This window comes from Rhinopithecus bieti, unplaced genomic scaffold (assembly GCF_001698545.2).
Source record: "Rhinopithecus bieti isolate Rb0 unplaced genomic scaffold, ASM169854v2 scaffold_20096, whole genome shotgun sequence".
NCBI classification, from domain to species: Eukaryota; Metazoa; Chordata; class Mammalia; order Primates; family Cercopithecidae; genus Rhinopithecus; species Rhinopithecus bieti.
This window is the reverse complement of record NW_016809647.1, coordinates 45,989-59,227: the sequence shown is the minus strand read 5'-3', so window position 1 is coordinate 59,227 and position 13,239 is coordinate 45,989. Positions and strand designations below refer to the sequence as shown.

The 13,239-nt window shown below is 38.5% G+C and overlaps 1 protein-coding gene across 1 annotated transcript in view; it reads left to right on the top strand.

The window, feature by feature from the left end:
* Positions 1–13,239, top strand: part of LOC108540745 (prefoldin subunit 3-like) — a 22,043-nt gene that overhangs the window by 5,955 nt on the left and 2,849 nt on the right. The window contains 4 exon segments of the mRNA XM_017889930.1: positions 3,177–3,188; positions 3,996–4,021; positions 5,095–5,193; positions 12,792–12,930. Coding sequence (XP_017745419.1) covers positions 3,177–3,188; positions 3,996–4,021; positions 5,095–5,193; positions 12,792–12,930 — 276 coding nt within the window.

Genomic DNA, 13,239 nt, shown 5'->3' with positions numbered 1-13,239 from the left:
AAAAAAAAAAAAAAAAAAAGAAAAAAGTTATATTGCTAACTCTACAACTGTGGTATATAGCGGGATACTCACTCTAGCTTAACATATGGTCTAGGCCTAAATGTGGGGAGAAGGGGTAAAAATTCGAAACACTGAGGAAGTATCAGTGAACATTGGTGTTCTGGATGAGAACAGTGTTTGTCTAGTGTTTTAAAAGAGAATGGTAGAGTTGGAGATAGTGAGTTAGGAAAACTTTCTTGAGTTTTACCTATTTTAATAGTGGGTTGGTTATTTTTTTGAGACAGGCTTTCTCTCTGTTGCCCAGGCCAGAGTGCAGTGGTATGATCACAGCTCACTGTAGCCTTGACCTCCTGGGTTCAAGCAGTTCTTCCACCTCAGCCTCCCAAGTAGTTGGAGGACTATTTTCTCTTTTATTTTCTGGAATTTCTCTCATCCCTATGATGTCAGCTGTGCAACGAAACTATTTTTGTGCCATGATCTAGTTGTTTTGCAGCAGATGGCTCTGTAGTTTAGATGCTAACCTTTTTATATATGTTGTAAATCTTTTCTTGCAGCCTGTCATGGAACTTTACCTTCAAGCTGTGTAAAAGTTCCTTAGTATTTCATGTGTTAATCTCTTTTTTGACTCTTGAATCTGAGATCTTTTATCTTTCTTTAATTGGAAATTTTGTGATTATCACTTCTTTTTTTTTATCATCAGTTAATTTTTTTTCCTCTTTCTGAGATACCTGTTTACAGATGCTGACACTTCTAATTCTGCCTTCCATTTCTTTATGTTATTTCCCTTTTTTCTGTCTTTGTCATTTATCTTTTGGCAATTAGATGGATAGCCATGAGTTCTTTGTTTCAGCTGTCACGATTTTTATACCTAGTAGTTCTGGTTGGTTCTTCTTCATATTACCAATATTCTTTCTTTTCTCTTTGTGGTATCTTTAAGTATTTAATGTATAATTTTATCTTTTGGTATTTGTTAATTTTGTTTCATATCGTAGAGTCTGTTGAATTTATTGTCTTTATTTATTATAATGATCAAATTCTAATTTATTTTCCCTGTCAGCTTAGATTCCCTCAGGGATATCAGCTACTTTGGCCAGTAATGTATGTGGAGGTGGGGGTAATTTAAGTCACTCCTGGTGGGTAGGGGTGGGAGGAATGCTGCTGGTATCTCAGTCTAAGGGCATAGCCATCAGACAAATACTTCTCCCCAACCAGATAATTCCACCTCTGGGGGATTCTTTCCATTTCTGCTGTCTTCATTATCATCACAGGAGGGAAAGGGAGTCGGGAGAGGTGGGCTGCTGGGGACTAGTACTTGTAATTCTTAGCTTCCCAACTTGGCCTTCCCCTGCCACTAGCCAATTCTGCCATTTTTCTGCCCTGTAGCTGTGATAGGTAATGTGACTCCCTGGGGGCAGTTCAGAGGGAGAAAAGGAACACAGCTAGAACATTTTCTTTTAGCTTTATTCCTCTTTTGAAGGCTTGATTCACTTTCCCTCTAAGCTGCTGTCTCCGCTTTCACAGCTCTAGCACCTCCTGGGACCTGGAGGTTTCCATTGTTGTTACAATAACAATGACCTGGAGCTGGCAGAAGTGCCCTTTGACAGAAGAGTAGATAAAGAAGTTGTGTTTGTCATATTTGTAATGGAATAGTACACAGCAGTGAAAATGAATGAACAAATCTTAGAATCTTGATTGAGTTTAAAAAGCAAACCCCAGCCCGGCGCGGTGGCTCACGCCTGTAATCCCAGCACTTTGGGAGGCAGAGGTGGGCAGATCACCTGAGGTCGGGAGTTCGAGACCAGCCTGATCAACATGGAGAGACCCCCCCCCCATCTCTACTAAAAATACAAAATCAGCCGGGCCTGGTGGCACATGCTTGTAATCCCAGCTACTCGGGAAACTGAGGCAGGAGAATTGCTTGAACCCAGAAGACGGAGGTTGCAGTGAGCCGAGATCACGCCATTGCACTCTAGCCTGGGCAACAAGAACGAAATTCCATCTCAAAAAATGAAATAATAATAATATAAAAGCAAACCCCAGAAAAATGCATACAGCATGAGACCATTTGAATTAAGGTCAGAAGCCACCAGTGTTAAAGAATATTTTGTTTAGGGATACACACAAATAGGGTGAAACTAATTGAAAAAGAAAAAAACAGGACTGTAAACACACTGTTCAGGCAAGCTGCTTTCTCTTTTGTTTTTATTTGTTTTTTACTTTTGAGATGGAGTGTTGCTCTGGCATTCCAAGCTGGAGTGCAGTGGCGCTATCTTGGCTCACTGTAACCTCCACCTCCTGGGTTCAAGGGATCCTCACGCCTCAGCTTCCCAAGTAGCTGGGATTACAAGTATGCACCACCATGCCCAGCTAACTTTTTTGTATTTTTTTTAGTAGAGGCTGGGTTTCACCATGTTGGCCAGGCTGGTCTGGAACTCCTGGCCTCAGGTGATGCACCCGCTTCGGCCTCCTAAAGTGCCAGGATTACAGGCGTGAATCACTCTGCCCAGGCAAGCTACTTTCTCTTCAGGTGAAGCAGGGTAGGGAGGAGTGTATTGCTTGGGCACGTACAATGTCATTGGTTGTCTGGTTCCTGAGTTAGCTAGGGCTGCAGCTGCTTGATTGATTAATATGCTTTATAATGTATTACATATAATATTTATATATACAAAATGCATCTTAAAAGTCATTTACATGACCAAAAAATCTTGATCTGAACATACTCCTTATGTTGTATGTGTATCACATATTTTACAAATGTATAACATCTTTGTGGTGTTTACCTATATGAACATATCATACAAAAATAAGCAAACTTGAGCCATCTATGGCATCCAGATTGAATTGTAGTGAAAAAATGAATGCCATGTGTTTCTAGATTATTGACTGGACTGTATTATCAAATGATGACACTATTTTTTTTTTTAAGCAGCAGGCTCATTTAACACATTTCTTGCCAGGTTAGTAGCACAGGGTGTAGTAAATTTGCCCTGCCAACCTCCTGCACACATGGAGTGACTTCCTTTATGTGACGCAATAAGTTCATTTTCATTGTTGTGTTTAAATTTTGTTTACATTCTGTTCTCTAATAATATTTAGTAAATTTACCTTGAAAGAACCAGAGCTTTGTTATTATATCCTTAGTCTGTTTTGCTAGAAATTACATTGTGATTTGACAGAGACCCTAGAAAACACATGCATCTAATCACCATAAAGAACTAAACCCCAGTGACAAAAAAGGTGTCATTGTTTTCTCTCTTTAATTGACTGAATGTTTTTAGCATACTATGTTTTTCTCTTATGTTCTTGTCAGTGAGGTTGATTGCATTTGGGAGTCACTTACTGGCCTTTTGCTAGTAGCTATCATATAACTTATCCATTAAGTCAGATCAGTCGGATCATGTCCATCATTGTTTTTTTAATTTATTGTGTTTAAATCAGTGATCTATTTATAATTTTAAGAATGATTGTTACCTAATTTGAAAAGAAGAGCATTTAAGGAAGAAGTACCCAAAGCTTAAAAAGAATCACCAAATTATACTGTATCATAATGTGGTGTGTTTGGCATTCAGATGATGGTGTACATTTTTCACAGTGTGACAAGTGCACATACTGAGAAGGTGTCACTGTGCTTTGCCTGGCATTTAGCTGACTGTGATGTACATGTGTGTATACCGAATGCATACACCAGGAGCAGCTATGTGCATCACTGGATAGGGGATTGGTGTCTTCTATTTTAGAATATAACTTTTGAATCCATGTTATTTTAAATTTAGTTTTAAATTAATCTATTTAAAATGTCATTCTAATCAAATGCAGAACCTATGAGTCACCTCTGTGGAATATAGTTTGCTCTAGAAATGTTAAATAACAATGGGGTATTTGACATAATAGAACAGAGCTTTGTCTTCATGGAATAGGCATTCCGTAAACATTTGCTAGTATATCTTAAATATTTTATTAAAGTATTTTACTTTAAATATTTTATGAATATTTTNTTCTAAAATACATGCAGAAGAAAAAAGTAAGTGCATTTTTATTTGTAAATATGAACAAACTAGGATATGTCAGCAGAAACTCATCTTTGACTCTTTGGTCACTGATATTTGATCTGTGCTGTGGAATTCAGTCTGCCTTCTTAAGCACATACACTAATGTTATGATGTGATTCTGTAGCAAATGTGACTTTGCAGCCTTCCCCCAAAAGTCAGGTTTAATTCTAGGGCCCACATTTGGATTACTTTGCTTATCTTTAGTACTTGTGAAACTTAAATGCAATTTGAAATTGTTTTACGTGTACAAAGAAAATGTCTTATTCTGTGCTAGCAGCATCTAGGGTTTTTTCTTTGTTGTTGTCTTTCTCCCTAAGAATAAGGAGTTACTCCAAGATTTATAGAGCTGGGAAGAATCTTAGAGATCATCTGTTTTAGGTTCTCATTTCATAGTTGAGGAAATGGTTACGGAGATGTTATACTTGACCAGTGTCTATTTAGTTAGTTACTGGCAGAACTGAATTTGAGAGTCTTCTAAGTCTTAATCCACTATTCATTAAATAAAAGCAGGTTGTAAAGATTAAATCTCATAAGCATATTGTATTTAAAAGATTGTGTGTGCACTTACGATTTTGCTTGACTGTTAGAATAACTATTTCTAGTACGTTTTAATATGTGATGAACTTTGTAAGACTTCAGCAACTGATTGATTGGGCATGAAGCACCAGTGAAATAATAGAATGGCTAATTCTTATAATAACGCTTTCTCTGTATGTCAGGCACTCGGTGGGGTGCGTGTGTACGTGTGTACTCAGTGCTTATCACTGACTTCATAGGTGTAGGGACTGTTATAATCCTGATTTTACAGATGAAGAACCTGAGACACAAAAGTTAAGTGAGGTGCCAGATTTGTACAGCTAGTGAGTAGCTGAGCCAGAGTCCATACCCAGCCACCTGGGTCTAGCATTCATTTCTTTTACCACTACACTTAACCTGCATGATGGTACTATTTTAAATGTCCTAGGTTCAACTGTGCGATCTCTCCTTTATAACCTTGATATCAAACTGGCCTGTTTATGGTAGTGTCATTTTTTTTGTTTTGAAGGAGTCCACCAACTCAATGGAGACCAGATTCTTACTGGCAGATAACTTGTATTGCAAAGCTTCAGTTCCTCCTACTGATAAAGTGTGTCTGTGGTTGGGGGTAAGTAAGTGTTATAGCCCCAGCTGATATATTTGTAAACCAGTGTGTTTTCTCCAGCAAGCACACTGGTTTTGCTAGTATTTGCTAGTATTTTAATAGTATTGCTCGAGATGTGAAAGTGTTCATCTCCTTTTGATTGTGGACGGGACAAAGGGGCAGAGTTCAAGTGGTTCATATTAGAAACTGACTAGAATCAGGAGTGCGATGAAGATTGCAGCAAAAACGTACTGAAGTCTCTCCCAATCAAGATACAAACTGATCAAACAACCGCGCTGCTTGCTCTTCATTACTGCCTTACTTCTCTTCACTACTCACATGGAGGAGAGCGCGAGAAGTAACCAATAGACCAGGTCGCCCCCCGCCGCTCGGGCTGAAACTTTGATAAATGCTTCCTTCGCTTAGAGTTGTACTAGTTTAATAATTCTAGAAAGATCCCTCTGAATTTAAGGGGAAAAGAGTGTTACAAAAGCTTGAGGTTAGAGTTTATTTTTTAAAACCATATATTTCAGTTTTCAATGATTTCATTGAGCTTCTCTGTGATTTACCTGTCTCGCTCTTCTCAGTCCTCTGACTATCCAGCTACCTGTCCATGGATCTTGTTACCTCAGGCGAGTTCTCATACAAAGTAGCAAGCCGAGTGTACTTCTACCAGCTGTCCTACTGGGAGGATTTCCCCTAGCTGCTGTCCTGTAGAATCACTCTGGAGAGGCACTGTAGATTAGCCCAAGGAGGTTTGCTCAAAGTTTGTACAACATTTACATTTCATTCTACAATCATAATTCCTATACTTAGTTCTGTATTTGAAAGGAAGGATTTAGTATTTATCACTAAGGCTTTTTAAAAAATAACTTTGAAGCATAGCAACTATACCTGAGTGTCTAAGGGTTGAATGATTTTTCTGTATTCAGTTTTTTTGTAGAAATTGCATGATCTTTTGATTTACAAATTCAAGTGTTACTTTATTTCAGGAAAGATAATTTCTGTTGTGTACTTGAATGTGACTTTTGCCCCATTTATTATCTTTTGGGAATAATAAATACACATATGTTGGATCTCCTTTATTTTCAGTACCTGTCATGTTCTCTGTTTTCAGTTATTTGATCTGTTTCATTTTGTGTGATTTCCTCTGGCTGCTTCCCCATGACTTTGTGTTTTCCCTTTTAGTTATTCTGTTTTGTTGCTTTTACTCTGTCTTTCATAACTGTTCTTCTGTTTCTCTTTCTCTTCATTTTCTTTGCTGAGCTCTTCTTGCTCTTTTCATGTTTTTCTTCTTTTATGCCTCTTGAATGCTTAAATCCTCATTTCACCACTCATAGACTGGCACTTCCCACTTCCCACAATCTTCCCCATCTCAGTAAATGGCAGAATCTTTTGCCTGGTTGCTCAGAACAAAAATCTTTGAGTCATCTTTGACTCTTCTCTATTTTATATCTCTCAACCAGTTCTTCAGCAAACCCCACTGGTTCCTTCTTCTGAATAGATCGAGAAACCAACTATCTCTCACTTCCTTACCGCTATTACCATGGTCCAGGCCACCTTTGTCTCTTGCCAGGACTGTGGGAATAATGTCTGTATTAGTTTTCTAGGGATGCCATAATAAAAGTACCACAAACTGGGTAGCTTTAACAACTGAAATGGATTGTCTCACAGTTCTGGAGGCCAGAAGTCTGTGATCAGCCCCAGAATCAGGGTCAATTACTTCTGAGGGCTGTGAGGGAAAATCTGTTCTAGCCTTCTCTCTTAGCTTCGGTGTTCGCGGACAGTCTTTGGCATGTTGATGTGTAGAAGCATCACTGTGATCTGTGCCTTCATCTTCACATGTGTGCATGCATGTGTCCAAATTTCTCCTTTTGAAAGACCCTATCTCCAAATAAAGTCACATGCTGAGCTATTGGGGTTAGGAGTCCAACTTTTGTTGGGGAGACAGAATTCAATCCATAATACCTTACTTCCACATAAGGTCACATTCACTAGTATAAGGGGTTAAAACTTAAATGTATCTTTTTTGGCGACACTCTTTAATCTGTAATAATACCTTAATTCACTGTCTTGCTTCTGCCCTTGCTGGAATTCCTAAAGCCTTTCCAGCACAGTGGTCAGATTAATCCTTTGAAATCTCAATCAGGTCATTCCATTATTCTGCCCAAAATCTTTGAATGGTTTCTTATCATATTCCAAGGAAAAGTCCAAGTTCTTTGAGTGGCTGACAAGTTCCTGCACATCCTGGTACTCTGTTACCTCTCACTCCTTTTTTTTTTTTTTTTTTTTTTGAGACAGAGTCTCACTCTGTCGCCCAGGCTGGAGTGCAGTGGTGTGATCTCAGCTCACTGCAACCTCTGTCTCCTGGGCTCAAGCAATTCTTGTGCCTCAGCTTCCTGAGCAGCTGGGATCACAGGCACGTGCCACCACGCCCAGCTAAATTTTTTGGTAGAGACGAAGTTTCGCCATTTTGGCTAGATTGATCTCGAACTCCTGGCCTCAGGTGATCTGCCCACTTTGTCCTCCCAAAGTGCTGGGATTACAGGTATGAGCCACCGTGTCCAGTCTCTCTGTTCTTCTCTTACCTAATGCCCTACTTCCTTGCTTGACCACACTTGGACTTCTTGCTGGACTTAGAGCATGCTGGGAATGGCCCTGCTTCAGAACCTTTATTCTAGCTCTTAACTCTGCTTAAGCTGTCAGAGTAATGCTTTTAAAACATGTCGGATCATTCCACTTTGCTCAAGACCCCAGTGGTTTCCCTGTCACCAAGGGTGGAATACAGAGGTGTCCTTTCCACAGGACAGCCCTACTCCCTCTCAGCATTCATTTGTGCTCATTCTTTTGCTCATTCTGCTGTAGCCATGGTGGCCCCCTAACTGTTCCTGGAACCTGCCAGTGTGGCCCCACATTTCTACTTCTGTGCTCTTCACACTCAATCCTTTGAGTTCTCAGTTCCAATTGTTAGCTCTCCCAGGGACCTGCTATGGCTTGTCTGTCAGCATTCCTTGGTTTCACCCTGTTTATCTTGTACTGTTTTCCTTCAAAGTACTTAGCACTCCCTGATATGTTATTGATTGGTGTATTTGCCAGTTCCCTGACACATAATAAGTGCTCAGTAAAAACTTTTCTTGGGTGAATGACATTTTTGTTGGTTTTTTTATCAGAGTTCATACATGCTAATGGTTAAAAGAGCAAATAGGACAGAAAGTTTTACAATAGAAAGCAGCAGGCTACTCCACCATCCCCAGATGCACCCACTTTTAATCATGTCTGTACATCTGTACGTACATAAATATTGGGGATTTTGTTAATTGTTTTTACAAAAATGGGATATATATTGTTCAGCACCTGACTTCACTTAATAGCACAGATGTCTTTATTTGTGAGTAGACACAGAGTTTGCCTCCTTGGTTTTATTGGCTTACTATTCTGTGGTAGAGCTATGTGATAATATTCCCAAGTCAAGGGGTGTTTAGATTGTTTTAAAGTTTCTTGTAGAGTGAGCAGTGCTGTAGTAAATATTTTTGCACATATAGACTTGTACACAAAGGCATATTTTTGTATGCTGCTTTGAAATGGAATTGTTGTGTCTAAGAGTATGCACATTTAACATGTTGATGAATACTATCAAATTGCTCTCCAGAAAAGACTACCAATTTTCATTTTCTCCAACAGTATATAAAATACCCTTTTATTAACAGTCTCACCCACATATGTAGATTTTGCTAGTTTTATAGGTGAAAATATTATCATCTTACAGGTTTTGTATGACAAAATGCTCATTTGTATTTCCTCTTCTGTTTGCCTTCCTGATTGTGTTGTTGCTCCATTTTTCTGTTGGATTCTTTTTTTTTTTAATATATATATAGACATTTAGGTCTTCTTTACGTATTATGTATTTCAGATGCAGAGTCTTCTCTTAATATTGCTGATTAACTTTTTCTCATCTGTCACTTGTCTTTTGTGGTACCTCTTGGAAGTTTTAAATTTTAATGTAATCAACTTTATCAGATATTTATAATTTTATCTTAACAATATACTCCTTTCACCAAATCTGCAAGCATTTTATTTTTCCTAATATTTATATACTTAAATTTTTTAGAAAACTTTTTTGTTAAGGATAACATGGAAAGATAAGCAACTCTTCAGGATAATGGGTGAGTGACTCCCAAAAAGAGGGCCTCCCAATGGCCAGTAAACATACGAAAAGTTGTCCCACTTCATTAGTAAACAGGGAAATGCAAATTAAAAGCACAATGTGATCTCACTGTGTACCCACCGGAATGGTAGGGTGATACTAAGTGATGGTAGGACATGGAATAGTGAAAACACTGATTTACTGTTGGTGAAAGTGTAAATGGACACAGCCGCTGGGGAAACTGGCAGTGTCTGTTAAAGCAACTGGCAGTGTCTGTTAAAGCAGAGGATATGCATTGCCTATGCCATAGCAGTTCCATGCCTGTCTCCATCTCTTTCTGCCTCTTGCTATATATAAGAATTGTATGAGTATTAACTAAAAGAAAGGTATAAGAATGTTCATATCAACTCTGTAGTAACCAAAACCTGGAAACAACCGAAATGTTCATCACAGTCAAATGGATGACTAAATCATGATGTATTCAGACCATGGAATACTATACAGTACGGAGGAGGAATGAACTTTTGTTACACACCAGCACTGCAAGGGTGATTTTCACAAACAAGGTTGAGTGAAAGAAACTGCATAGCAAATTACCACAAACTTAGAGGCTTAAAACAATATCCATTATCTCCTAGCTGTATAGGTCAGAAATCCAGATGGGCTTGGCTGGGTCCTCTGTTCAGGGTCCCACAAAGCCAGAATGAAATTGTCAACAGGGCTGTACTCCTTACTAGCAGCTCTGGGGGAGAATTAGATTTCAGCCTTATTTACGTTGTTGGCAAAATCCAGTTCTCTGTGGTTGAGTTCCCTGTTTCCTTGCTGCCTGTTGTCCAGGAGTCAGTCTCAGCTTCTAGAGGCCACCCGCGATCCTTGGCTTGTGGTCCTTTCTATTTTCAAAGCAGTGATATGACTAGTCTTTCTTACACTTCAGATCTTTCAAACTTCTCATTCTGCTTCCAGCCAGAAAAAGTTCTCTGCTCTTAAGTGCTCATATAACTAAATTAGGCCTACCTAGGCAGTCTGTATATTAAGTTCAACTCTGACAAATGATGTAAATATCTCATCAGAGTCACAGATTCCAGAGATTAGAATGGGATAGCTGTTATGGGAGCCATAATTCTTGCCTATTATAGAAGTCAGTCACAAAAGAGCGCATATACTGTGTCATTCTGTTTATGTAAAGTTGTAATGCAGGCAAAACTATGCTCTAAGTCAGGATAATGGTTACCTTTGGGGTGAGGGTGCTGGTGGTAACTGGAAGCGTTCACAAGGAAGCTTTGGGGTGTTGGTGATAACCTGTCCTTGATCTCGATGCTGGTTCCATGAATGTGTTAAGTTTGTGAAAATACATCAAACTATATATTTATGATATGAATACTTTTCTATATGTACATAATGTTAAATATAAACAAAAAAATCAGAAAACTGCATAAAGCAAAGTGTAAGTGAACGAATCTGTTATCAGTCAGGGTTCAACCAGAGAAATAGAACCAGTAGGATATAGCTAGCCTGCATAAACTTGTGTACAAAGGTGCAGGTTACTATGTGTGTACCTCATGGAATCATACTGTTACCTCCAATTCAAATTCAGGACAACAGAGTTTTCACTTTAGTTGTTCCTCTGTTTTTTTTTTTTTTTTTTTTTTGAGACGGAGTCTTGCTCTGTCGCCCAGGCTGGAGCGCAGTGACACGATCTCAGCCTGCCAAGTACTGGGATTACAGGTGTGAGCCACCACGCCCGGGCCCCTTGTTTCTTCTATATCAAGAATCCTGGTTTTCAGAAATACCAAGGGTGATAGAATTGAACTAGACAACATTACTATTCACACACAAAGCGTTCTTAGAATAACACCACCCAACACTGTTACCACTGATATTTTTGCATATGTTCTTCCTGTCCTTACCCATTCTTTATAAGGTTGTTCCCATATTGTTGGAGCACAGAGCCATTATATACCGTTTGCTCACTCTCGTGTCTTTCATTTATCTTTGTTCTTCGTGTAAATATTGAATGCACATCATAGTCTTTATGTTGATGTCCCCCTAGTCGTTTTGATTGTATGTTACTCATTCGTCTGATAAGTAGATTGCCTTAAGATTTATGGGAATGATATTCCCTGAGTTATCTCATGTTGCTGACAACTTGTCTGTGGCCTTTGTACTTGAGATTCAGTTTTGCTGGATATAATATCTTAAACTCACATTTTATTTCCTTCAGCATCTTATACAGTGCTCCATTTTCTTTTGTTGTAAAGCATCACTGTCAAAAAGTGTGATGGCAAACTGATTTCTTTCCAAGTGATGTGTTCTTTTTGCCTGGATGCTCAAAGGACTTTTGGGTCAATTTCCCCAAGGTATACAGTGTACCCTTTCATTTCATTTTGTGTGTCATTTCACCCAGCATGTGTGTGTGTGTGTGTGTGTGTCTGTGTGTAGTATGTGCATGTGTCACATTTCAGGAACATTTTATTGAAATGAAGGATTTAGAAATTTTTGTGTCCCCTGCTTTGGTTTTTTTCTTTGTGGATTCTTATATTTATGTTCAGTCTTTGCTTATGTTGAATATTTTTGTCCTATCTGGACTTTAATACAGTTTTCTAATTATGGATTGGATTATTCAGTCAATAAGTATTTATTTGACATTTACTTTGTGCCATATACTTTCATGTTGTCTTGTTTAATCCTTACAACAATCCTTTGAGTAATTTTAAGATTGCATTTGTGAGATGAGGAAAGTGGTTTAGGAAATGCCCAGTGGTCAGTCAGGTGATGGGGGAGTTCAAAGCTGTAAAAGGTATGGCTTCCCAATTCTAGGGCACATGCATCCCTGAATATTGGCAGTAACACTAGATCTTCAGAATGACAGACACATTACCTTGCCTTAATCCCTAACATCTGTCAGAAGTAGTAGGAAGGGACAAGTAAAAGCTAGCTGTCTTTCTTACCTAGTCAAATATAGATGATAAAAAGTGTCTTTGAAAAATTTTAAATTAATACCGTATCTGAAGCTCAGAATTTATTTAAATTGATACAAACAACACTGTTTTGTATCTAAACATACTGGTTTCTTATCCTGATTCTCCCATTTTCTCACTAGCTATGCCAGCCAAGGCAACCTGAGCTCTCATTTCTTTAACTGTGAGGAAGACAACTTTGGCCTCAGCAGGGTTGAGGATTAAATGATACAATGTATGTAAATATATTCTTTAACCAAGGGATCAGCAAACTTTCTGTAAAAGGTCAAATAGTAAATATTTTTGGTTTTGTAGATCACATGGTTTCTGTCTCAACCACTCAGTTTTGCCACTGTGGTATGAAAGCCAAAGTAGAGAATAGCTGGGCTCCAGTGAAACTTAACTTGCAACAAAAGGCAGCAGGCTAGATTTGACCTGAGGGCTGTAGTTTGCCCACACTTACTCTAACCTATAAAGCTCTGTGTAAATATTGAGTAATTGTCATGACTTTCTCTCTTCAGGCTAATGTAATGCTTGAATATGATATTGATGAAGCTCAGGCATTGTTGGAAAAGAATTTATCGACTGCCACAAAGAATCTTGATTCCCTTGAGGAAGACCTTGACTTTCTTCGAGATCAATTTACTACCACAGAAGTCAGTATCCTTTCTTAAAACAAAAAGCAAGGGAAAAAAAGGAGAAAGATTTTTTTTAAAAAAACATTCTTTCGTGGGCAGAGGGAGAGCATTAGGAAAAATAGCTGATGCATGCTGGGCTTAATACCTAGGTGATGGGTTGATAGGTGCAGCAAACCACACAGCACACGTTTACCTTTGTGACAAACCTGCACATCCTGCACATGTACCCTAGAACTAAAAAAAATTAGAATGCAAAAGACCTCCCACATTCTTTCTTACATTGCTTTAGTGGGAAGAATTTCCTTTTTAGGCTAACATAAGGTTCTAGATT